The 25,368-nt window shown below is 50.2% G+C and overlaps 9 protein-coding genes across 9 annotated transcripts; 3 read left to right on the top strand and 6 right to left on the bottom strand.

Moving 5' to 3' along the window:
• Positions 1 to 1,172: 1,172 nt before the first annotated feature.
• Positions 1,173 to 5,039, top strand: FTJAE_9653 (uncharacterized protein; the record flags this gene model as incomplete). Its single annotated transcript, XM_037356596.1, has 12 exons — positions 1,173 to 1,256; positions 1,308 to 1,447; positions 1,511 to 1,839; positions 1,886 to 1,911; positions 2,015 to 2,298; positions 2,342 to 2,591; positions 2,684 to 2,883; positions 2,960 to 3,196; positions 3,307 to 3,473; positions 3,854 to 4,432; positions 4,479 to 4,638; positions 4,697 to 5,039. 12 exons carry the CDS (start codon positions 1,173 to 1,175, stop codon positions 5,037 to 5,039), a joined length of 2,799 nt encoding a protein of 932 aa, XP_037203293.1.
• Positions 5,040 to 5,521: 482 nt separating this feature from the next.
• FTJAE_9652 (uncharacterized protein) lies at positions 5,522 to 8,524 on the bottom strand (the record flags this gene model as incomplete). The annotated part of the gene is made up of 6 exons (XM_037356595.1): positions 5,522 to 5,990; positions 6,121 to 6,238; positions 6,284 to 6,965; positions 7,091 to 7,209; positions 7,433 to 7,840; positions 8,089 to 8,524. The coding sequence occupies 6 exons, from the start codon at positions 8,522 to 8,524 to the stop codon at positions 5,522 to 5,524; spliced, it is 2,232 nt and encodes a 743-aa protein (XP_037203292.1).
• A 961-nt stretch (positions 8,525 to 9,485) lies between these two features.
• Positions 9,486 to 10,171, bottom strand: FTJAE_9651 (uncharacterized protein; the record flags this gene model as incomplete). The annotated part of the gene is made up of 2 exons (XM_037356594.1): positions 9,486 to 9,700; positions 9,961 to 10,171. 2 exons carry the CDS (start codon positions 10,169 to 10,171, stop codon positions 9,486 to 9,488), a joined length of 426 nt encoding a protein of 141 aa, XP_037203291.1.
• A 1,582-nt stretch (positions 10,172 to 11,753) lies between these two features.
• Positions 11,754 to 13,340, bottom strand: FTJAE_9650 (Pwp2p; the record flags this gene model as incomplete). Its single annotated transcript, XM_037356593.1, has 1 exon — positions 11,754 to 13,340. The coding sequence occupies one exon, from the start codon at positions 13,338 to 13,340 to the stop codon at positions 11,754 to 11,756; it is 1,587 nt and encodes a 528-aa protein (XP_037203290.1).
• Positions 13,341 to 13,936: 596 nt separating this feature from the next.
• On the bottom strand, positions 13,937 to 16,829 carry FTJAE_9649 (Ingression fic1; the record flags this gene model as incomplete). The annotated part of the gene is made up of 2 exons (XM_037356591.1): positions 13,937 to 16,532; positions 16,600 to 16,829. 2 exons carry the CDS (start codon positions 16,827 to 16,829, stop codon positions 13,937 to 13,939), a joined length of 2,826 nt encoding a protein of 941 aa, XP_037203289.1.
• A 2,387-nt stretch (positions 16,830 to 19,216) lies between these two features.
• On the bottom strand, positions 19,217 to 20,007 carry FTJAE_9648 (Free methionine-R-sulfoxide reductase; the record flags this gene model as incomplete). The annotated part of the gene is made up of 4 exons (XM_037356590.1): positions 19,217 to 19,569; positions 19,634 to 19,721; positions 19,834 to 19,938; positions 20,005 to 20,007. The coding sequence occupies 4 exons, from the start codon at positions 20,005 to 20,007 to the stop codon at positions 19,217 to 19,219; spliced, it is 549 nt and encodes a 182-aa protein (XP_037203288.1).
• A 1,203-nt stretch (positions 20,008 to 21,210) lies between these two features.
• On the top strand, positions 21,211 to 22,299 carry FTJAE_9647 (uncharacterized protein; the record flags this gene model as incomplete). Its single annotated transcript, XM_037356589.1, has 2 exons — positions 21,211 to 22,184; positions 22,245 to 22,299. The coding sequence occupies 2 exons, from the start codon at positions 21,211 to 21,213 to the stop codon at positions 22,297 to 22,299; spliced, it is 1,029 nt and encodes a 342-aa protein (XP_037203287.1).
• Positions 22,300 to 23,094: 795 nt separating this feature from the next.
• FTJAE_9646 (peroxisomal POX18) lies at positions 23,095 to 23,652 on the top strand (the record flags this gene model as incomplete). The annotated part of the gene is made up of 3 exons (XM_037356588.1): positions 23,095 to 23,110; positions 23,222 to 23,422; positions 23,489 to 23,652. 3 exons carry the CDS (start codon positions 23,095 to 23,097, stop codon positions 23,650 to 23,652), a joined length of 381 nt encoding a protein of 126 aa, XP_037203286.1.
• Position 23,653: 1 nt separating this feature from the next.
• Positions 23,654 to 25,199, bottom strand: FTJAE_9645 (FMn-dependent 2-nitropropane dioxygenase; the record flags this gene model as incomplete). Its single annotated transcript, XM_037356587.1, has 7 exons — positions 23,654 to 23,674; positions 23,923 to 23,980; positions 24,028 to 24,207; positions 24,259 to 24,344; positions 24,394 to 24,422; positions 24,477 to 25,013; positions 25,076 to 25,199. 7 exons carry the CDS (start codon positions 25,197 to 25,199, stop codon positions 23,654 to 23,656), a joined length of 1,035 nt encoding a protein of 344 aa, XP_037203285.1.
• Between the last annotated feature and the right edge of the window lie 169 nt (positions 25,200 to 25,368).

The following is a 25,368-nucleotide window of genomic DNA, read 5'->3' as shown; positions in this document are numbered from 1 at the left end:
CAGGAGATGGTAGATGGGCTTAGCGGCCGTTGCAGCGATCGCTTCTAGACACTTTTCTTCCAACATGGCCGCTGTTCTCCATTTTGGGCGGGTGGTCGGTGAGCTGGCAATAGCCAAGCAGAGTGGACAACGTGTATGTATATATATATAGGTAATATGCCCCGAAAGTTGCTAAGGTGAAGTCAGAAGGAGGGGGAAACCTTTGATTATATACTAAGAATGCTTCCTCCTTGCATACCTTTGTGTTTGTGGGGAAGTTTGTTGCTCCTTGTCACTCTGCCAGAACGTAGCAAACTGATCCTTTTGATGGCCGTCAGGATATTAGGATGATTGTCTGTGTGGACACTGGCGAGAAACAAACAAAGCCCTGCTATCGTCTTATGAAGAGTTTAGGTAAAGAAGTCAGCGTTTGTAAAAGTTTTATGAAGAGTTTAGGATGTGGCTGGATGAGTTACCTAAGCCATATTTGTTATGTTATATGTGTCACACATAATAGAAGTGAAGCTGGCAAGCACTGACAGACACTGGCAAATAAAATATAAAAATGACAGGAGCTTTGCTAAACAGGTAGGTAACGCCCTTGTGTAGGCCCTGGCATAATCCCCCTGAAAGCTCACGGGGGGTTTCAGATGAGCAGCAAAGCTGACAGCTGCCAACACTGACCTATTGTTATACTAAAGCCCTTAAAACAACCTATCCAAACAATCAAGGTAGTGAAGAGCAAAAGATTGTGGAAGATAAGAATCACAGGCTTGGCTTCGCCCTCCACCATCTTTTCCTCTTCGCAACTTCAACATCCGCGAGGTGCCAACTCCACTCACTGGTTGACATTTTCACCAAACTACCCAGCGTTTCCTCCCCCCCGGATTGCCTAACGGCCAAAGCAGATTCAAGGCTGTGCTAGAGGGCTGCACTCGTGGATTTGCTTGCTCATATCAAAGGCATCAAGGGTTCAGTGTTCCCGCCCTCGATTCGGTCGAATCCTCACCCTCACCCTCGCCCTACTCCCCTCGTCATCTCCTCTCAACCTATTGTTACCTTTCGTCAGAAGTCTCGGCTTGCGCTTGTGGCCTCAAGGAGTTTTGCGTCTGCTTCTGGTATGTCTCAAGCGAAGGCAAAGCTGGGTCATCCGCTGATGTCTAACGCGTCTATCTAGAAATCCCTCCTCAGCCATGGACGATTACCCTCCCTTGTCGCTGGCGGAAAATGTCGTATTCATAAGGCTGTTTCGTGCCATCTATCCGGGCTCAACAATCGTCACCGATGACATGAGAAGGGGGCCAATGCAGGAGATCTACCGAGATTAGAATCCCTCGAACAACAACCTCATCTTGCGCCCTTCGAAGCCAGCGTCTCCAGGTGTTGACGTACTTGGTGTCAAAGCCGGATTCTGGAATAAGGATTTGAAGCCATCAAAGCATCCGAAGGCATCTGAAAAGAAAGAAATGTGAGTGTCCCCTTGGGAGTCGAGCACTCTGTCACTCGGACCTCAATATCTAACACTCGGTAGAACATCCAAGGCCCAGGGAAAAAGAGCCGTAAAGTACGCTGAGGATGAGGCAGCAAAAGCCGAAGCTCGCAAAAAGGGAAAGACTGCCTATTTCGCTGTCAATATTATCCGAGGGACCACCAGGCGTTTCCAATGGAAAGACAAAAAGGGGATCATCTGGAGCGTTGATGATGTCACATTCAAGCCTGGCTGGGACCTAGACAGAGCCGAATTTGAGGCTAAGCTGGCCTACGACACGTACTGGGGCTCTGAGAGTGAACAATACATACAGGCTTCTGGGAACCCCTCCAACACCGACTCCCTCACTGCCAAAGTTGCTTGGACTGCTGGTCAGAACAAGCTCGCGGCTCGCTGATGATGCAGTTCGTCGCTCAGCTGCCAAGTTCCCAGAGAAGGTTGTTGTTCGTGTTCTCCCCTAGGACAAATGAGTTCGCCAACCTTTAACGCGTGGCCCAACCTGAACCTTTCGGCATCGACACCTCGTCCCACCGCACCGCTGGCAAGGCCGATCACGCCTTGGCTAAGTTTCTCAATGGCATCACCACTCGCAAGTTCGAGGAACCGCATCCCACGCATGTACCTGGATCTATCTCTGAGTTCGCTCGCAACATTGTTGAGACCAACGAGAAAGAGTGGCCTGGCGTTGTGCAGGCTTGGAAGGAGAAACGAAATGGCCCGGACGCATTCGCGGTCAACATCAAAAAGCACAAGGAGGCGTTTCGCAAGCTCATGGAACATGCAGTCTCTCGCATAGACCTCGCTATTGCGACTCATGTGTCCTTGGTTGAGTCTGTGTCAAAGTGTACACTCCTAATCTTTATCCCCTATCAGGGCTGTTACTGCGTACGATGGCCGTCCCCAAGGCAATGGCCCTCAAGGCAACGGCGATCATGAACTCCCACAGTATATCGATCCAGGGCTTACTCAAGAGCATGTCTTGAGCGATATACATGTGCTGCCCTATCGGCTCGCCGGTCAACATGCTACAAAGCACACACAGCTGACATTCCATGAGAAGGTCATGCTCTTTCTTGTCTTCCAGCAGCTCCGAGACACAGCAAACCCGCCTTATCGACTGACTGTGAGCGACTGGCAGTCTTTCCTCAACGCGCTTTTGACAACTGGAACTCCCGCTTTGATACTCTCGCCGACCCGGAGCTACCTGCCCGACAGGAGAAACAAACTCAGTTGGAGGTGGCCACTCTCAACCAGGATCATCCTCCTTCCATTGCAAGGCAACGATCCGATGATGTTGCGAGGGGCAATGGGCGAAAAAAAGCCGACAAGGTCTCCCTTGGGCTGTCACTGAATTACGAAGCTGGTTCAGTCCTGTGGACATGGTACGACTCGCAAAAGAAGGGCGTCAGCCACCAGTACGTGACTCTAGACCGTGGCAAAACCGAGGTCAGCATCCGCCAGGAACTCATCCAGCGTTATAACTATTGGAAGCGCCAGCGTATCAAACAGCACAACAAAGATCTCCTTGTGGCATGTCGCCACGCGCCTTGACGGCGGAACACACTTTGCGCTGGCATCGAAGTGTGTATTCTTCAATTTGACTCTCTCTATCACCGGCATAATCACAGACAATGCGCCGCCAACTGCTTTCACCTCATCATCTTCTATCCTCTGTGACATACGACCAATTAAGGTACTCTCGAATGGTACTCTCGAATCCACTCTCAAGTGAGTAAATCGGATATATTTATTCGACTACACGCATTGGCAGCTGGAAACACTTTGTGCTAGCATCATAGTGTTTACGCTTCAGTTTTACCCCTATATCACTGGTACAGTCGCGAGTCACAGATCACACAGCCAACTGCTTTCACACGATCACTTCCCTCTTGGTCACCACGAAGGGGAAAAAAGCTCTTCTCCGATTTCGCTACCTTCGAAAAGAAAGAGAGAAAACTCTTGCCCGACTTGACTGCATTCCGATATCGCAAAGAACTACCTGCATGTGCGCTGCCAGCTGGCAGCACCTGGCAACTCTCAGCAACGCCCTGCCATGAAAAGGCTTTTGGATCAAACAGTTTTGCCCTAAGGACAATAGGATGCAATAAATATCCATTTGTGGGAAGTAAAAATGAAGCGCTAATATCCTTTGCCCAAACCTCATCTTCATATCCAACACACCACAAGCTCAACACCACACATTGAGCTCATCACCTCAAGTCTATTCCCCGTCTCAACTCTCTTCTCCTCCTCGAGAGAGTTTTCCTTTCCTGAGTCTCTTGACCATCTCTTTCCCCATGCCGCCTCTCGCTGGCCTCTTCGCTGGGGGTTTGGCCGACGATGAATCTAAGTTATCACCTTAGGAGGGTATAACCGACGATGAAGGTGATGAGCGTCAAACTCTATCTTCCCGAGGTCTGTCCGACTCGGATGAACTTACCGAAGATATCGTCAGCAGCGACATCCATGTTGCCTCTTTTCGAAACCCTGCCTCCTTCGTGGACACCCATGCTCTGTTGACCGCACGAGAGAAGGACATCGTTTTCGTGATGCTCCAGCCGATTCGAAAAACAGCCGAGCCGCCTTACAGAATCACTTATGGCTACTGGAATGGCATCCTCAAGAAACTCTTTGACGATTGGAACACCAAACTCCAGGCACCTGCCGATCCAATCCTAACCCCCCCCCCCCCCATCAAGGAGCATACTTACATCACGGGTGGCACCCTCAAATCCGATCAGCCTCTTCCAAACTCGAAGCGACGAGCTTGCAGGACCGTGCTGGAGGACTTTCGCACCAGAGGCGCAGAAGCTAGGATTGGCGTGTACATCAATCCAGACACGAACTCAATCTCGTTCCCATGGACCGACACGAAAGGAAACGCTGTCAGCGACTCAAATGTCACACTTATGAACAACAGAACCGAAGTCGATCTCCGCCGGGAAGCCATTGAGCAATATGACAGTTTGCCTCACGAAAATGGTCAAGACATCCGCTTCCGCACCACAAGTTCTTGATCTTCTCCAGCATGTCCATGGCAACAAGGGCTTTGGCGTTCCTGGTCTGGATGATCCGACTAATGAACCAGCCGTTGCTCCTATCACTCAGTACGATAACCCAGCGCCTGATGAGTACAAGAAGGCACCAAGGTTCCAGTCCGAGGCTGGTCAGTCAGTTGAACCTGAACCCACTCCAACTTCCGCAAAGGTTGCTTGGACTGCAGACCAGAACAAGCTGGCAGGCAGACAATGCTGCTTGCCGAGTATCCAAGGCCTGTTCTGACAAGGCGGTTGCCCGAGTCCTACCATGGAAGCGAGAGTTCGCCAATCTCCAACGCGTAATCGACGCAGAACCTGCCGTGACTCAGACCGAGGGTCACTCTCTCGCCTCCAATGTCAACATGGCGGCAATGGCTCACCATCTCGACGCCTTCCGAGCTCGTCAATTCGAGAACTTGGGACTGACGAGCAGGTCGATGTTGTGTCTGATGATGAGGAACCAGGCAACGAAAGTGGCAATGAGGGAGCTGATGATGGTATCGGCTGGTAAAGGGACGGACGCAATGTTGTGATGTGTATGAGTTTTTTAAAAAAACGGTGAAGGTGAACAGGTACAAAGGATTACAGATAATCAGCTGGCAGTCAGTATTTTGGTCTTGCAATTTGTAGTCGTGAACAATCCTTTGATTCTCAATGCTATCCGAAGTGATATTCCCAATTCAATGCATTCGCAATTAACTTTTCATCTATCTTTTATTCCTACTCCCGAAATAAGTGCCGTCCCATGTTGCCGTTCCTGGGAAATTGCCCAAAACACCAAACGACGGAACCCGATTCCAGCCCATTTCCCTTTAACCGGAAGCATGATATCGCAAAGAAACAAAACCCAGCAAACAGAAGGAAGAAAACGGAAAAAGAACAAGGAAATCCGAGTCTCAAAAATCTCAAATGTGGTCAGTTTCCCGGTAATACCAACCAATAAACCTATTTCCCAGTCATGTCAAACCCAGCATTCGTTCGTATCGAAACTCCAAGTGAAGGGGACTGCAAGTGATCAAAGAGCCGCCATTCTCTGCGCGCACATCGCTCTATGTGCCTCAATCTTCGCGATTGTGGCATCGTCAACATCCCGAGTCAGCGGCTTCATCATAAGGTCACCGAGCAGATGTTCGCCACCGAGTGGGAAGGCTGAGCCCTTTGCCTTAGCCTCAGCGAACTTTCGTAGCATAGAACGACCCGTAACGATAGTAAGATCGCGATTGGAGGACCTCATTGCATTCTCCCAGTATAAATCGTGTCTGAACTTGGCTTCGAATTCGGCTAGAGTCATGTCCCAGTCAGGCTGGAGCTTAACCTTGTCAGAGGCACCGATCTTTCCTTTCGCATCTTTCCAACTGAACTGTAGAGAAAACCCCTTGTTAACAGTGACAGTGTAATATGCCGGTTGGCATTTCTTGCGAGCTTCGTCTTGCTTGAGCAGTTCAGCGTCCCATTCGCTAGCCCTTTTCGGTCCCTTGTTACTCCTGGAATGAATTAGATGAATAAGAATCGGCCAAGGCATGCTACCAGACTTCATTAGGGGTGCTAGATCGAGACGCACGTTCGCTTCGGGGGTATAGATGATGTTTTGGGTATGCCCAAGTCCTCACTTACTCCAAAAGCTGGCTGGCACTCCAATCCGGTTTATCGGAGGAGATCGAGGTTCCGCAGGAAAATAGACGGTGCTCACATCCAAAGGATCCTCGTTTCGATATATTTCCTGCATCAAGCCCTGCTTCGTGTCAAGGGTAACAGGGATCATCAGCTCCCTCATCACCTGCTTCCTCGTTGCCTGCTTCTTCATCATCAGACACATCATCGCCCTGTTCATCAGTCCCAAGATCCTCAACGTCTTGGTCCTTCCTGTCCTTGCGAAGCGCATACAGAGCATCACGATAGGCCTTGCGCATTGCGTCCTGCTGTTTGTTGGCCTTAGCGAACGCTTCCTCGCGAGTGGTAGATCGCTTCGAATCGGAGAAGTTGACCCGTGGAGGGTTGAGAACATTTCGCTGAATGCCACCGTCAGCAGTGATCGGTTCGGATGTGGATGTCGAGATGGCATCCTCCTCCGCGCGAGGACAGTTGCGAGTCGCGTGGGGTGCTCCATCACACCGAACACACTTCGGCTTGAATTTGCAGTTGGTAGCGAGATGACCGGGCTGACAGCAGTTCTGGCACGTCAAGTCCCAATGGCAGCGGTCCCTGAGATTGATGACTGCTTTTCGTTCCTCGAGGAAAGCAACGAGGTGGTTCAAGGGCCACTCAAGAGGAGTCTTTTTGCCCGGGCCTATCACGAACTGACCAATACGAGCACGGGTCATACCGACATTCATGCGAGGGGGCTCGTTGATGAAACCCTTCCTCAGAGTGCGCACCAAGTCGAGGGCGACGACATCCGCTTCATGACTGGGTGAGTCGTCAACAGTTCGGACTTCAACCAGATCCAGAGGGACTTCGGCCTTGGCCAATTGTCACAGCAGGAGTTCATACAAGTATTTCTGCTCTTTGTATGGAGTTATGATGAGAACAGTCCCGCGCTTGGAGAAGTCAAGAGCGTCGACAAGAGCTGGACGACGAGCTGCACCGCGAAGTTGGCGTTGGCACGGTTTGCTAAACTGTTTCCGCTCTTCGACTCTTCAGAGTTGTCGGGTCGAATCAACACTGTTGTCGAGAGACAGCCCCATGAAGACACCTGAGAAGCATCTGTCATCGTCCAGAGTGGTATTCAACTACGTATTGAAGCGAGTTGAGCCGAAGGTGCCGAGTTTCATTTGCACCTCTGCCCGAAGATGGACAATCCAATTCGTAGAATCTGGGTTTGCCCCTTTCATAGACATCGTTAACAATGATTGTGATTTGTGCTCTTCTGTTGTTGCCCGCGAAACCAGGGGTGTTTTATTTGCCTCTTCAGCCCACTCGATCACACAGAGTTTCTCGACTTCTCTGGGGATCACGGCCTTGTGGGCATGATTGGCTTTGACAAGGACAGTACTGTACGTCAGAAACTCCTCGTCAGAATCAACGCCGTTGAAACTGCTCATGTTATCTTCGAAATTTTGGTTCGCAAGAGTTCCCGCTTTACGGCATCCTTTGGTGCGCGAGACCTTGAGAAGAGAGGTAGAAGCTTGTGCTCTTTTATCAGTATTGAACTGGCGTGCAACTTGGAGGCCCCTTTCAGTTCCAACAGAGTCATCATCCCGATCAACTTCCCGGTCTGGCATGTAGTCATCACCCACACCATCGTTGACAGTCCCCAGGATAGATTGCTGGAGCTCGCATCGGCCAAAGAAGGCAATGTTGGATGCCATACACCAGGAGAGGTAAAGATCCGTTTCTTGAACTTGGTTATTATGAACTGCACCTAGGGTCTTCATGTTCCTGTGAGTTTTGGCTTTGAGAACTCCAGAGGAAAGGATCAATTTCTCGTATTTGAAATCATATTTAGAGTTGGTGCAACTTCAGTGCCATCACGCATCCATTTCTTGATGGCTTGGCCGCTGTAGGGGATATGGAGCTTGTGGTCAGACCCGACAATTGAGATGTGCTCAAAGTTCAATCACGGCGTGGCGCGCCTCGAGAAACTCCCCGAGATGACGGATGGGGTGGACGAGGGAAACTTTGCTGCCCGGACCGATGAAAAATGAACCGACTGTGCGCGAGAGGCTGACACATTGATTCGCTGGGCGTTCTTGAGGAACCCGTGCTTGTCAGTTCGAGTGAGATCGATAAAGACGTAGTCAGCCTCGTGACTGAGAGAGTCATCAATGGTACGGACGTCGATGAGTGACTTGGGCAGCTCAGCAGATGCGACCTGATCCAACAAGAATTCGTCATCATGCATCTTCGAACGATAAGCTGCGATGGTAAGAACCGAGGCCCTTCGCGACTCGTCTCGCACGTGGACAGGTTTGAACGATCGATAAAACCGGATGATCAGCTGGATGGTGAAGTTTGCGTTGCCATCATTATAGAACGAGGTGCCGTGGGGTGCCTCCGAGCAGTTGTCAGGTCGAATCATGATGGTGGACGACGTTGTATGGAAGCTTGCAAATTCCTTTGCCAACCCAGCCAGTGACGATTCGGGTGGCCGGAGTGTGGTTGCGGTTCACCACTGTCATCTCGTTGCCATAGAACATGTTCTGTGCGTGGACGTAGGCACTAAAATTCCGGCGCAGTCGGAAAGTGATTTGCCCAGCGCTCTCCATTCGATGGAAGAGGCTGGTTTCTCTTTGATGAAATAAGACTGCTTTGATATCATCTTGATCAACAGTGAGACCAATGGGCCCAAATTGTTGTGTGTCGCCGATGAAGATGCTCAAGGCGGAGAAGCGGACACCAAAATAAATTTAGTAAAGACTCCCCTAAACTTAGACTAAATTACCTAAGTCTTTTCATCACTTAGGATAAAGATTTCAAGTTTTCTTGCCTTCCCCTGAAAGGCCAGCGTGCGAACTTCGTGCTGGCCTCACAGTGTGTTCGGTGAACCACAGTCATGCTGTCACCATGGAACATGGTTTGAGCCCATGAGACAGCGTTGACACGCGCATGATAGTTTCGATGGAGGCGTGCTAGGATTCTGCCAGGATTTTCCATACGATGGAAAAGGCTGATCTGCCTCTGGTAGGAGAAGGCAGCCTTGAAGTCAGGCTACCTAACAGAAAGTCCGATAGGCGGCAATTGCTGAGTATCGCCGATGTTTATAAAGAATGCAGACTGCCATTTAGCTTAAAATGCGAGCGATAGATCCTCAATCGGGCGAGTAGCTTCATCCACGACGATCAGCTGTAGGGCGAAATCGGTATGCTGACCAAGGTCGACCAGAGCAACTGGAGTGCCGTCGACAATGTCAAGTGGTGGCACCGCATACACCATCGGCGTGCGAATCTCAGCAGGAGTGCGCTATGAGCCGCACCACTGACGACCTTATTCTGAGCAGCAGTCCAGGCAACTCTGGGGCTGCTGGAGCTCTGATCAAATGATCAGCCGTCGATATCCTTTGCAGACATGAAGCCTTCTGCCTGTTTGTACTCGCCAAACTCGGGCTCCTCATACTCCGGGAAAGGCGCAGTTGCTTCTTCATGTCCATCGATGACAGGAACACTGACCAGGCCTTCGACGTGTGCCATGCTTTCGGGAGCTTGGTCTCCGTGACTAGCTTCTGTAGAAGGCAAGCTTGAAGTGAGCAGCTTCGCACCTGAGAACTAGTTCATGTCAGTGTCGGAGAGCTCCACGGCGTTGTCGTTATGGGTCCAGATTGTAGTGCAATCATGGATCTGTGAGAAAGTGCAACTGTAGCTGGGCACGCTGGGGTCTTGGTCCTAAATGACAAAAAGACTTAGGTAACTTAGCATAAGTTTAGGATAAGTTTAGGATGAAATTAGGATACCTTTTGCTGAGTTTGTTTTGACACTCTTTATTAAGGTCTGGTGTGACATTCTCCTGACGATGACATACGAGGCACACTGGAGGCTAGCACCACTTGCGTGGGCACAACTTCATAACGAGGGATCGCTGGGAGATCAGACTTGTCATCAATGTGTGCATCCGAAGTGTCAGACTCATCACGGATGGGAGGTTGAGGAGTTTGCCAGTCATCCGTAGCAGGCGGTGGTGCACCCCAGCCATCGTCAGAAGATGTCCCACTCTTCTTCATATGAGGATGCATAGTAGAGAGCTATGTTTGCCTGGCGCCAGCAGGGTTAGGAACTCGAACTCCATGGTGCTCAGGGCCTCTGTCCATAGCGGCACTCTTGGGGACATGAGTGACAAATGGGCTGGTGCATTGCCCATCGATAGATGCTTCGAGGTCGGCAACTTTGTAGTTATCTTTTTTTTCTTGCAGGCGTTGTTGATCTCAACCTCAATTGAAGGGCGATGCTTGGACGCTTTCTCTTCACCGAGGCGGAAGGCATTGGTAATGTCGCGAGTGATATAGCCAACCTGCTTAGCAGAAAGGGCATGCTTTGGAGGGACACGTTCGCGATATTCAGCGGGTAGGGAAAAGGCAACAGGCGCTCCGCCATCAGGCACCATTTCAACAACATTGGGATTCAGATAATGGGCAACCTAGTGGGGAGCATTGTTGGTACCGTCGGTCCTAGTACCACAGACGTCCCGGTCATCATCGTTTGGCTTCAAAGGGGAGAAGACAACGATGTCGCAAGATGCTTAATCAGAATTCGGCGAGTTGGCTCGTTTTCAGGGCGGCTTGCATGCGCAAAGATATTCTGAAAGTTTCTGGAGAAGACAACATCAAAGTTACTCTCTTTCTCTCTCCGCTTGGATTCGTCAAGAAACTGCTCCGCATCATATAAAGCGTGCAAGAGCTAAGAGCCCACCTATCGTGGTAGATCAGATAGTGCTCTCGAAGCGTTTTGAGGAAAACTTACCATTGAAATCAAGTCTCGCCTCAGAGAGCTAGAGAGGCAGTGCCGCATCAATAACTCTTCGTGGACCACAAAAAGCTCCTGTGCAAAAGGTCTCTGCTCCAGGTACGAGTTTCGGGGGATATTTATGTCATCTCCAAGGTCCATGGCAATAAAGACGATGAAATGTTTTGCTTTGAGAGCTCAGTCCATAAATAAAGAAAATAAGAGATATGAGCAAGTGAGAAAATACCAAAGGCCAAAATCAAAAGAAGAAAGTGGGGATGAAGCGGCTTTATAAAATCAGAAGGCGTTTGCTTGCGAGTGATTGCAGCTGGCGGTTCACCCAAGTGCCTAAACACAATATATCAACTATATTATTCCAATACTGGGTCGGTACCTTGCCTTGCTTACCTGCCTGGCACCCGGGGCATAGGAAAACTTCTGACATTGAGCATAGCCTGAGTGGAATCATTGGAACATATTGTGAGCCAGTGACCTGAGCTTGGGGATAAAGCCATTGAAAGATGGTCGGTCTCTTGAAGGATGTTTGTAGCTACATATACCGATGGCAAACCAATACCGTACTCAAAACACAAACACACACAAGGAACCGAATGTGATCAAACCAAGTCAAATATCTAGGCGCGGTGTGCGCCAGAGTGAATAAGTCGTATGGCGTAGATATAGCGATTCCATGATATCAACCTCACACAACCAACATTCAATCCTTTCGGCCGCCCTTCCAAGTGCAAGCCTAAGCCTCGTACTAGTTTCACAACCATATACTCCCATTTTAATCCGCCCTAACGCCACGCGCAATGCAAACTGAGCCCAACAACCTCGGGATATAATACCACACGCTTCGTGCCCATCTATCTATTAGAGGGTCCCGACCATCAGACTCTCGAGCATACCCCCGGTCTGGCATGCTACCTGGGCTCTCTCCACCTCGACCCTAACTCGGCGGTGTAAAGTCCTAAAGCCTTCATGCAGCTCTGCTGAACCACCTACGAACTCTGCGTAGAGCTCGAGAAGGTGGAGACCAACTTCTACGCAGACACTAACATATCGGGGGTCGCAGATGTGACTGCAAACCCATTTCAAGATGGGCTGAACTGTGTGCTCGTCTCGAGACTCCAAGGCATCTTGGAGAGCGCTGCGATGGCGAAGGGCCAGGAGAAGGGTAAGCACGTTGAGAGGTGAATGCTCAGGTGAGTCTTTGTCGAGGACTTGATCGAGTGCACGCGCATATCGAGCATGTCGTAGGTCACTCTGCCACGGCCGCTCTTTTTTCTTGTAGGCGCGAGACTCGTTTGCAACGACAACATCGGCCCCCTCGCCAACCATATCCAACTTCTTTGCTGCAGTAACTCTCCTCTTCCGCTTCTTACGTTTGGCGTCATGCGCTTCAATGGTTCCGGCAACCAGAGCAGCCATTTCCTTCTCCCGTTCGGCTTCTCTGTTGGCCTCGGCTCCAGTGAGGCGGGTTCGCACACTAAGAACACCAGACTGCATACCAACTGCTAGATGCCGGTCGCTTGAATCGGCATCATCACTAGACGGGATGACCTTGACAGACAGGACGGGAGATTGGTACTTGGTGCTCGAGACAACGTTCCATCCAGTCGTTTCGAACACTTTAACATGACCCTCCAGGCCACCACTGACAAGCCGTCGACCATTGGACGCGAGGCTGAGAGAAGTGACTGTCTTCTGGTGGTTGGTAATCATGTGCAGAGGGCGCGCGGCAACAAGGTCGAGAACGCTGATCGATTCACCCGCAGCTGCAAGAACTGCGGTTCCGGTGGGCATAGACAGCACATCTTCGATAGGCGCAGCATGCTTGAAAGTCATGACCGCACTGTTGCTTCCTGCCCTAGGGTCCCAAAGCTTGACGGTCGAGTCATAGCTTCCTGAGACAATCATGTTGGACATAGTGCCAGGCATGAAGTTGGCGCATCGAACGTAGTCTGAGTGACCAACAAATGTAGTCGTCGGGTCGTTGCTTGGGAGATACCAAAGTCGAACAGTTTTATCGTCGCTAGCGCTCAACAAGGTCGTCAGCTCAGTCGGCGAGAACTTGGTTGTCCAGACTGGCTGCTTATGCTGCGTCCATGTCTTGAGGATCGCCCTAGAATTGACATCGAAGACTTGAATCTTTCCCGTATCATCACCAGCCGCCAGTACCCTTCCATCTTTCCTAATCTCACCGCTACGTGCAACGTCTCCAAAGCGCGTAATAGTCTTTTGAAGCTTGCGCGTTCGATTCGAGTAGATCTGAATGCGTGTGCCTGTGGTGACTGCGAAAGAATCGTTATTGGCCGAGATGTGAACGACGGGATACGATGTTGGTGACGGAATCAGAAGCTGGTTCTTGAAGGTCTTCCAGTATCGTTGTTCGGCAGTGATTGGCGTAGGGCCCGAAGGCAGCTTGAGCTGTGGCAGAGGTCCCACCTGAGCAGCCATTGTCGGGAATCGCAATGATGGGCTTTCACAGTGGTGGTGTTTAGAAGTCAACTGCCTTGAAGGTCGCCATGATTTTTTTTCAGAGCCTGATAAGATAAAGAAATTCTGATGGCCAAGGTACCTAGGTACTTGATGAAGATAGGTAGGTGAAGCACTAACCCTTTTGGGTTAACGTTGGATCGTTTAGCATGTACAACTTTCTTGCGACTATCTCCTGGCAAAAAAGCCCGAGCATCTAATGGAGATACAATGTCAATGAAGAGGGAATGAAGTAAGTACTAATTATAAATATTTTATCTTGGGTACTCTGAGGTATTTGTACAGAGCTTCTAAAGGGATTCATCATTATAGATCCTTTGTCATGTCACGTAGTCTAGTCCTTGTGTTTGGTGGCCGTTGAATGAAAGAAATCTAATGGTATTGGATATATATGAGAATTGGTTTCTAATTTTGAACAATTTTCTTAACATGAATGCATGAAACTCCAACATTACCTTACGCATCCTCCCAAATGTTGCCTTATTCCAACGCCGAAATCAGTACCACCGTGGATATAATATTATACATTCCCTCTAGGTCTCGTTACCTTCGTTGATTTAGTATCCTCCCCTGCGTCGGGACCTGCCTGTCCCAATATCAATTCGCTGCATCTCCTGCACTAATGCTAACTCCTGCCCCGTGCCGTTGGCACCGCTCATCATGGGCAGAGGGATCTTTGCTGGAATGGGAGGACCACCATATGCACCCCGATTCTCGTCTTCAAAGTCCCACGTTCCTGCACGGGGTAGGCCGCGAAGCGAAGCATTTCCGTATGGAGCCCTCTCCTGGTAATTATCCTTAGAAATTGGAGCCAGTGGACTGGAGGCTGCTGGGGAGTTGCCAGCCGAAGTGCGGTTAGTGCGCTTCTGAAGACGGGTGCGACCGGCCTGTGGGGGTGTGCGTGGTTCGTCGGAGAATGAATAAGATGGATTGACGGCGGACATCGAATGACGCCCACTGCGAGGTGGCCTTCGAGTGCTTGGAGGCATTGGTTGTGCCCCTGATAAGGGAGGTCGCGAGCGTGTTTCCGTCGGGGTAGACTCCGGTTGCTTCTTTTCCGGTTCAGGGGCCCATGTCTCCATAGGAAGATGGTCAGAAGGATCAATCTCCCGTCCGTCGTATGTAATGATTTTCTTTGGCTCCTCGTCCAAGAAATCCGGTGATGGGCTTGCTCCGTCTTTGGACGAAACAAGGCTGGGGTTCAATGCGTCATACGAGTCTGGTCCAAAAGGGATATCTGACTTTCTCCTCTGATCTTCGAGCGGTGGTGCAGGACTGACCGATTTACGCTTGATCCTGTGCTGTGTGTTGGGGCTTGCGCGTGGGTCGGGCGATATGGCTCGAGGCTTTACAATTTGTTGCTCCGGCGGGTTGTAAGTGATTGCCCGCCGGTTGTACGGCTGAACAGCATAGGCATGCTCGGGTGGCGGCTGATTATATTCTTGGAACGACTCGTCCCTCGGGCGTCCTCGAGGGGGCGTGTGCATACTAGACATGCTCTGAGAATGCTGCCTTCGGTCATGTCGGCGGTCCTCATATATGAGATCCGTCAATTCCTGAGACTGGCTTGCATCCAAACCCGGTACGAGAGCTGCTGGGAGAGGCGGCGGAGCATAGTTGTGTGGGTTTTGCCTATGCGCGACAGTCATGTCAGTCGAGTGGCTTTGATAATGGCCTTGGCCATTCTGGGGATAATAGGAATTATCCCCGGCGTTTCTTGAATAGCCTCGGCCATGAGATGGTGACACTGTCACCTGCCAGTCCTCAGGGTTGTGGTAATCTTGGGGGGCGTGCGATGGCGAGTAATCGTCCCGGAATGGAGCCGGAGCAGGAACAGGAGATCGTCGCAGGACGAGAGGTGCAGGGCTGGGGTTGTCATCGAAGCAAAGCTCATCGGAACGCTGGAACTGTGAGCCATTTTGGGCAAAGTTCTGGCCAGGTGGACCTGAGGCTTCAGGGACATCCTCAACTGTGGGCTGCATAGATCTGTAATGGGGATCATAACTGGCGTCATAAGAGCTATGTCTCGGCAAAGCATCATAGCTGTTTGTGTTTGGCGGGGTGGATTGATTGGCGGCAGGGGCTGAATCATATGCCCGAAATGCCGGGCGTCCAGGATAAGCCACCATTGACTGTCTCTGAGCTTCATGTCTCAAAACGTCATGTCTCATCTGTGGCATCTTGTTTGGTGACGTATCAAAGCTTCCTCTGGGCACAAGTTCCTGGCCTGTGCTGTTGTGTCTGCTTCTGTGGGCGGGTGGTGGTGGAGGACGTTCATTCTCTACTGGCGAGTACTGCCTGGGATCATCTGCCAGTGGCGGATGCTGCTGATAGGGGTCCTGTTGGGGAGAGTAATGGCCTCGAGGATCCATCTGATCTGGTTGAGGAGAGTATTGGGCTCGAGGGTCCATCAGCTCCTGTTGTGGTGTGTATCTTGAGCTATACTCCCGCTCATCGTACGGCGGGTGAGCTCCCTCATAAGGAACCATCGACCTCCGCGACTGGCGGGGTGCTTCCCGACTTGGTGTTATATACTCCTGTGGGACAGACCCGTGTGGAGATGGGGGGTATTGCTCCGTGTGACGGCGCGATGAGTGTGACGGCGGCGTGTTGTACTCGACAGCTTGCAAAGGGGACTGTGTTGGGACAAAGCTTCCTGAGTGTGAGGCTTGTTTGCCGTGAGTTCGTACAGGCGTGCGGTGATCAGGACCACTAGGTGTTGCTGTAGGCGCCGGCAAGGGAGCTGGCTGGGGTGCTGTCGTTGGAGCTGGAACAGGGGCTGGAGGAGTCACAGCTGGAGCCTCACCAGTAACAGGATCGGACGGCAAGGGACGTCTCTTAACGGGCGTTCTTTGCTTAACAGATCCTTGGTCGGGTTCGCTAGATGCAATCTGCTTTTGTTTCGGTGCGGGCTTGTCTGGCTTTGGTCGAGTATCGTAGAAAGTGATTTCAACTCGGATCTCTCCGGCATATTTGCCTTTGCAAGTTAATGTTTGCCAAAAGTCATTTTGGCCGCCCCCAGGCACAATGATTCCTCTGAGGTCTATCCAGGATTCTCCAATCAGGTCTGTCCGCTTATCGTCTGTGAAGATGGATAGCTTGAGTTGGTAGTAATCCGGGCAGTCATGGACTGTGAAACGAAGTTCTTGATCCCTATTGCACCGATTAGTCTCAGCTTGCCTTCGATTAGCTCCGCGAGGTGCTGCTAGATCTATCTTACCATTTTGGTGTTTGTCCACCTCTGACATCTGTCGTTGTCTTTCTGGCTTCCTTTCCTAATCTGGCTGCGCAGTAAGGGTCCTGCTTCCCGATCGTCTTGCGATTCGGCAAGTTCTTGGCCCGATCGACGATAGCGACCAGGGTTCCAATCTCTGGGCCGTCCACCGCAATGTCGGCAAAGATGCCCGCAGTGTGCGCTGCACTCATAAGATTCTTGACTTTGGCTGCCATTACAGCTATACGCACCAGCGCCCGGGCGAGAAAGCAATGGGAGGGTTAAAGAGTGAGGTGGTAATTAAATCCAAGCCAAGTTTGTTTACATGAACAATTGCTGCTATTGACCAAAGATAGCTCGATTTGGGTAGCTCGAAAGTTGGTCGGGTTGGTGTCAGGGACGACTAATGGACTAGCGCAAAGCAAAGGCAACGCCTGGTAGAGAAATCGAATAGAACAAAGATATTGGAAAGACCGGGAAATAAGGAGTTGAGAATGCGAAGGGTAAGGTTTGAAACGGAGCAGAAGGCGTTGACTGACAGAACCAGGCGAGGCTGGAAGAAATTCGCGAATGAGGTGGAATTAAACTTTCGAATAGTGAACTTTCCGCTCCGGAGTGTTTGGGTTGGATGAAATTAATCGAGTCCAGACTGGAAAACAAAACAGGCCGACTAATGCAGCTAGAGTGATGACGGAATGATAGGCAGAGAGAGAGCTGCTTGCGATTAGAAACCGCACCAAACAGAATTACTCTTGAGAGCCTGAGTAATCGGGAAGATTGTAGAGAAGCTGTGGCGTTAGTAAGCCCTTGGAGAACAAGAGAGTGTGTGTTGAGAGCAAGAGAAGGAAGAAATCTTCTCTCTCCGTGACAGATGAACAGGAACGCGATGAAGCAGGATATCAAGACGTTGTATACGTCTGGCTTGCGTGTGGTTGGGGGCCGAAAGCGGTAGTCCAGTGGGGCTCTGTGGAACAATTCGAGTGGAGCCTCTGACGGGAGGCTGGGCTTGGGCTGGAAACGGGGAGGCTGGTGCAACTGCTGCAGGGGATGAATCTACCCCTAGAGCCGCTCATTCGCCAAACACCTCTGGGGGATTTACAGGGAATCTATGCCCAGATTAACAGGGGCGGGGAGTTCTAAAGTTTTGGCGCGTCCAGGGGATTGGGTCCTTGGCAGTTGCTGATAGTGACAATTGGAGGCAGAGACGGTGAGGTCGCGTCATGATAGGGCAGAGTCTACAGGTATTAATGCAATGCGGTCCAAGTCGATGCCGATGTCGATGTCTCTTCCGACCTCCCGCTCTCATCCGATTCAGGGGACCATGGATCATTCAGGGACGGAATGACTGAGGTGAAGTGGCTCCCGTCCCTTGGACAGTTCAGGAACAGGCACGAAGACGGGCAGACCCAATGGTTTCAACTGAATACGTTACCTAGCTCGCCTCGCCCTAAGGAAGACCAGTCGAGCTGAACTCATGATCCTCCAATGGCTACACTGCCGTTTGCTCATTTCACCACACCACATTCGGGAATACGTAGAAAATGGAAATGGTACGCGCGTGTTTGGCGAAGCCATGGTCACAGCCACACAGTTATTGCGTACATCCAATCCTCCAGATACAGACTCCCTCGGGCTCGCGATTGCCAAGCCGTAGGCTGACGTTGACGTTCCACTCGCTCGATTCATTCCATTTTGATATAGTTGAGCAATGATGTTGGATCTCCTGACATCCCTTGGTTGAGTGCTCAGACCATGATCGATACGGCCTTGGTTGTTTGGTTTTTTCTACCAAGATCGAATACCACATTGATTTTGCAAATCGAGTAATCCCGCTCAAGCAAACAGGAACCAACCTCAGGACCTTATGAAAGCATGATCGTGCGCTCCAGAGGCCCATCTAGGCTGCGGGCCCAAGGGCAAACTGCTGAGGCGCCCTTAAGCCCAAAAGCAGAACCGGGATAATGGGCTGGACGTTGAAAGACCCCTGCTCCTCACGAGCATGTCACTATTTTATTAGTTGGCCCTTGTTTGAATGTTGGAATAACGGTCCTCAACCTCTTCGAGTCCAATTGGAACAATGCCCTGGCGAGATCGGCTCTACCGATTGACCCACTGACTGATGCCACTAACTTAGACTCTGCATCATCCTGTTCCTTGGCTGGCTGAATTTGCTAGAAACAACTTATTTCAGCCTTTCATCATCATGATACCGGATCGGGTTTGATTGTCGCAGAATGTTTGCGGCGTTAAAAAGGGACCCTGTTGCCATGGGAGATAAAGACATAGTGTCTCACCCCTACTGTCTCTGTCTCGAGTATGAATTCCTAAACTACTACAGAGTACGTAGTGAATCCATCACTCCAATTATGCCGACGGCAGCATGCCCATGTTTCACGCAAGAGGCATGTCATGCCGTAGCGCTCCAAGGTTTTTGTCTTCCACCAGCGTCTCCGTTTCTGATATAAGTGGCTAAGAAACAGAACTGGGTCAACAACAGACATGCAGTATTACAAGTAGCAAACCAACACAAACTCAATTCCAAACAGGGAAAAGAAACATCTACGAGTAATCCAGCACAATTTTGACGTTGGTAGTTCTATCTTATTGCTTTTGTATAAAATCGCTACCAGTCACAGCTCTTGGCAAGGAGAGCTGCCAGTTGCTCGAGATGGACCTTGTCAACCTCGTCAAAACCATTCAGCTCAGCGCAGTCGATGTCGATGATAGCCACCAGCTTCTTCGAACCATTTTCCTGGGTAACCACAATAGGCACGACGATCTCACTCTTGCTGTCTCCATCACAAGCAATATGTCCCGGAAACTCCTCCACATCTCGAACTAATTGAGTCTCTTGGGTCGCTGCCGCTGCTCCGCAAACACCTTTGCCGAACTTGATGGTCTGGCAGGCAACCTTTCCCTGGAAGGGCCCCAGAATGAGTTGCGGATCTTGGGATGATTTGTCAAGCACGTAAAAACCTGTAGTTGAACACAGCATGTCGTCGTTACTACTTGTGTCTGCGACTTGGGGTTTGTGACATACCAGCCCAGTTCACATCCTTGCTCGGTGATCCCAAAGATTTATATGCGTGCCACAATAGGGAAGCAGCATTTGAAAGGTTACTATTGAACTGTTAGCCATGGCCTGAACCAGCGAGCTCTCAATCTCCGTACCAGACCTGTTGCAAGAATGAGTTAGAGGGTAAGTCCAATAGTTCCGGCGACCGAGATTGTTTGACGAACCCAGTTACGCTGGTCAGTGATCAGGCCCTCGGCCTGCCAGAGCACTTGCTCATAGGCGTCCTCTTTTGTTATGCCGTCGGCAAAGTTTGATGCATCAGCATGAACCTGCAAGAGCAAAATTAGTTAACGATGTGTCTATGCTTGACTAATAAATATGGACTGTGAACAAACCATCTTGCCGGTTGGAACTCTCGGATAACTTCCTCACCACGGGATACTACGGATCAATGCAGCTTTCAGGGGATTCAATAGTATAGATGAATATGTTCTAGAAGAAATTTCGAAGTTGACGATCAGAAACTCGGTGGAGTTTACTGGACTTGATCGCCAGGATGAATTTGATACACCCCGCTAAAATGTGCGTGTCATTTTAGCGGCTGTGGTGCCAGCAATTAAACCAAACAAAATCGCAGTTCGATAATAAGCCGCAAATATCAAATATTTCCATGTCTAATACGCTCTGTAGCTATATACCCAGATATAAACTTAATGAATAAACACAGGATATAGTTACAGTTATATCTGGGGCGGGACGCCAACTGGAAGACATCACACAACCTCAGTTCCATTAGATCTGGTAGGCGAAAATTAGGGCCTGATAGACCCAGTAGTCAGGTAATAACAGGTATGTTGGATCGCGAAGCTGAAGTTGCAATAATTAGGTAGGCATTACGGTTATGGTGGCTGGTTCAAACTCTCCGACAATACAGCGTCTGCCGATCCTTTGTCTTATACTCCGTAGACTCCGATCGCACTCTTCAGCTTTCTTAAGGCTATACTCGAGCCATGCTTCTCAAAAACCCCGGATTTTCCCTTATAGTGTGAAATTTTACTCCAAGTTCAATACTGTGAGACAGTTTCTTCAGGACAGTCTGGTTGTTGAGCCGGGGAAGATGATCCCAAAGTAACCCAAAAGTGTAAATCGTGTGTGAAAGTCATTTACTGATCGTTGTTTACCATGCTATGAGGACTATTTTTGGTTAAGAATTTATCGTAAAGTATTTAGGTTGTATGTGAGTCAAAATACACAAAAGCTGCAGTCATGGGACAAAGGGACACAATTTGAAGACAAAGAAATAGGGGACAACAGCCAAATTGAAGTCTACGGAATAAGTAGTCTATAATACCATGACAAGATTGCTATGGATGCATTCCCAACTTTAGGTAGCCAATGAAAAACTGCAGACGGATGTCTTTTTTTGATAATGGTTCCTGAAAATCGATCGCACCTAATAAGGGAAGAAAGCCAAATTCGCCGACGTCAAATAACAGCCTGGCCAATGACGCAGTGCATTTTGGAATTTCCGACTCTTGGCCGTCAGGGCCCATTCCCCAGCATACCTACCTAGACTTGTCTCAACCATAAACTCCTTGAACATGAGCTCTCGAGCAACATGGCGACTCTGTGGGCGTAGTCAGAACACACGCCATTGGCCACTCCTGGCGACAGTATCCTTTATACAATCGCCAGCTTTGCTACGGATACAGTCACGCCCCATCCACAATGACGGTCCAAAGAGCTTGAATCCGCTGGTCAACCCACCCGATGTCACGCGACCACCACCGTTGACGCTGCCTCGACGCCGAGACTTTGAGTCACCGATCAAATACTACTTCGAGCTGGGAAAGGGATATCTAAAATTCTACAAAGGGGGCATAAAAAATGTCTGGACGAGCCGACGTCTCCTCCGCGAGAAGCTTCAGCGAACTCCAGTCGATGACCGGCCGTCGATATTCAGACCGCACTACGTCCCAAAGACGTTTTCCAGAGCCGACTGGGTTCTTCTATGGAGGGTGCGACATGATATGATCAGACTTCCTCTGTTCGGGCTTATGTTGATTGTCATTGGGGAATTCACTGTCCTGGTTGTTGCCTACGTCGACAGTGTAGTGCCGTACCCTTGCAGGATACCAACGCAGATCTTCACGGCGCTTGAAAAGGCTGAGCAACGTCGCAAGGCTGCTTTCGATGAGTTGGAAGCGAGACATCCTCATGGTGTCCTTAGCCCGCGCGTCACCCAGGCAATCGCTCGGTCTCACGTCCTCAAGAGCTTGCATCTGAGCGGTGCAATCTGGGACCGTCTAGGCTTCCTACCACCAGGCATGTGGCAGGCCAAGGGACGATATCGTATGGCGTATCTAGAGGGTGATGACAGAAATATCGTCGAGGATGGTGGACCCATGGGACTTCACTACGAGGAACTCAGAATTGCATGCGCAGAACGAGGCATTGACACACTTGGCAAAAGCGAGACTGAGTTGCGGGGGTGGCTCGGCGACTGGCTGCGTCTGACAGCCTCCGACGATATCGATGAAAGGAGACGACGCATGGCAGTGTTGTTCCTGACGAGGTATGTGCATCTTATGAATATGCGTCCGTCTTCACTAAGCACGACTAACACTGGAACCAGACCAGAGAATTGGCCTCAGCATAGAGATTTTGGCGTGCCTGAATGGCAACTATAAAATGCATTGTAGCATATGAAGTTGGAACAATACAGAAGACCAAAGTGAGCAGTCAATTGATGTTGTCGCGTGTAAATATAAACTACTTAACCATACACTTTTGAGTGACTGGTCCTAGCTGTTTGGAACGACTTGGTTTGAATCGCCAGCAGTATCTTGGCTGGTGGGATAGTAGCCAAGTCGACAATGCGCCTACGGAGTAAGGATGGATCTCAAGTATCATTCTGAAAAGCATGGAATAATAAGCTGACCTTGGATTCTGTCCATGTCATGTCAGCCTCATAACTCACGCACGTATTTGAGCCACAGATGGAGTCTAGGTTCCGAGTTGGTCGGCTGTAACATGGCTGATCAATGGCTTGGTTGGGATGGAGTTGGCCAAAAGCACGTGGTCAACTTCTGCCGACGACTGACTCGGCCATTGAGTGTTTCGGAGCTACCCCCGCGTGTACTGTATGTACTGTATGTACTGTATGTAGTCTAAACCGATTGTGTGAAAGCAGCTTGTGGGGGAGTTAGACAGACAGACAGACATGTGGATGATCTCATGGCAGATCCGCCGAGGTTCACATCACATGCAATCCAATACCTACTGTACTGCTATCACTTTAACGTTGCAGGGCGCCCCCGGATTCTTTGCAACTTCAATCCATCCACGACTATCTGTCGCATTTAAAAACCTCGCTCGATTCCCACACGTTTTCCTCGCTTTCCTTCCTACCTGGCTACTATTTTCCTCTGTCTTTTTCATACGTCAAATCTCCTGTAAATCTATCCAAACCTCTCATCGCAGCCATGTCTCTCAAGAACGGTACGTCAGGACAAGCCACCCCATCAAGATCAGCGTTCCGGGAACACAAGCTGCCCTCTCTTCCCCAATTCCTCGTCTTGAAAACCACAGGAAACTGACTGCCAGCCACAGACAAGTTCCCCGCCTCAGCCGCCTTCGACGCCATCCAAGCGGCCATCAACGCCAGTGATGCCGATCGCAAGGATGCCATCAAGCAGGGCAACGGCGTCTACGCCTTCACCCTCAAGAACGCGAGCGGCGATGAGGCCAGCTGGCACATCGACCTCAAGGAAACCGGCAAGGTCGGAACTGGCACCGGCGCAAAGCCTGATGGTACGTCGCGACCCCGACGCGCTCCAGCGCAGTCGGAACATACATGACTGACCAAGATGCCTCCAGTCACACTCATCCTCTCCGAGGAGAACTTTGGCAAGCTCGTCGCTGGCAAGGCCAACGCTCAGCGTCTCTTCATGGGCGGCAAGCTCAAGATTAAGGGCAACGTCATGAAGGCGACCAAGCTTGACCCTGTGCTTAAGAAGGCCCAGGACAAGGCCAAGCTGTAGTTTAGGCGTGCTTTTCTGACGTCTGGATAGCATTTTTGTTTATTTTTGTATGATATCAACTTGCTTGTCACTAATCGCTCCATACCACCCGGATGCGAACGTATAGAGGAGTATTTGCGTCAAGGTCAATCTATCATTTTATACTGTGAGACAACTCATATATATGTCCTCAATTGTCTAGATGGCTCAGCGGAAAATATCTCATTCTGAGTCCATGTACTAAACGAGACTGGTCGCTCTTTGAAGCCCACACCGAGCCTGTTCACGTACTTCACGAACAATCTCTCCCGTAGGCTGGACCTTATTGATAAGCCCGACGCCAGTTCCCCTGCTCATGTTAGTTGAAACATAATTTACAAGACACAGACTACTCACGCCCAGGTATTCACGAGATAGCGAGCCTCCTCCTCTGAGTAATCCTCTTTGAGGCTCCGTTGACAGTCTTCCAAGCTTGCTCCCGCGAGGAACCTCTCATGGATAGGGCCAACGATGGCACGTCCGTCGTAGAGGGGCCCCCAAAGAGGACTGTTGACTATCCTGTCATTGAACGTGGACCTAAATCATATCAATCATCGGCTCATCCTCTAGCGCAGAGCATAACCATACTTGAAAGTTGACACGCCACCATCCACAGCCTCGAGGACTTTCCTCTTTCGTATCTCGGGATAGTTTGATTCGGGCGCAATAGTGAACTGCAAATTAGCCTAATAGGCAACACGAGCTGTTCCAGCTTTCACTTACTTTTGTCCCCATAACAACACCCTCGGCACCTATATCTCGTCAGTCTGTCTTTGTAAACCATGGTGTCAACTTATGGTACTCACCCAGAGCCAATGCTCCAGCAACACCCCGCCCATCAGCAATACCTCCTGCAGCCACGATGCTTATTGGTCTGTCAGGAAACTCTCTATCCAACATATCTCTAACTTCAGGAACCAGGCTCACGATGCCGGATCCTTGACGAAACTGGTGGCCTCCAGCATCTACACCCTGAGTCACGAGTACATCGGCACCGTCTTGGACTGCCTCTCGCGCTGCAGCAACATTTCCAACCTGGACAAACACAATCGGAGGATGACTCAGAGCCTTTAGGCTAGGGATTATCTTACTATGAGGCCTAAGGTCTCCATCTGGAGCAAACAACCATATTGCAGTAGGACGATACTTGGCTATAAGAGGCAGAGCCGTCTCCTCAAAGTAGCTCATGGAGCTATGACTTGTTATGAAGCTAGCCCCGACACGGAGTGGCCCATCAGAAGGCTGATCGACTCCCAGAAGTTCCCGGACTTCATCAAAGTAGCCAGTAAGGCTATTGATGTGCTCCGAGTTTGGTTCAATGTATGCCAACGAGGGGAGGAATCCTGTCGTTGAATGTCAGGTCAGCTTAGAATGGTTTGAAGCACAACTTTTGGGGTGAGAATACCAAGGCCGCCAGCTTTTGTGACCTCCGCCGCCATGAGAGGCGTAGCAATGCCGAGCATGGGCGCATTGCTGATGAGGGGACTCTTCGCCCAAGTGAAACGGTTGAGAAGCTGTGAAGAGCTCATTTCGACAATCCGATATGGTGCTGTAAACTCGAACTTTAAGATTCGAATGCAATTGGGTTATGTACAAGAAGCGGTCCAGCTGCAAGTTATCTTTTGCAGAGAACCGAGATGTAACCTCGGCTGAGCTGATTTGTAAGACGCCGCGAGTTGATATTGTTCGATCTCTCTG

The sequence above is a fragment of the Fusarium tjaetaba genome, assembly GCF_013396195.1.
Source record: "Fusarium tjaetaba strain NRRL 66243 chromosome Unknown NRRL66243_c0000219, whole genome shotgun sequence".
Taxonomy (NCBI): Eukaryota; Fungi; Ascomycota; class Sordariomycetes; order Hypocreales; family Nectriaceae; genus Fusarium; species Fusarium tjaetaba.
This window is presented reverse-complemented; position numbering and strand designations above follow the sequence as displayed.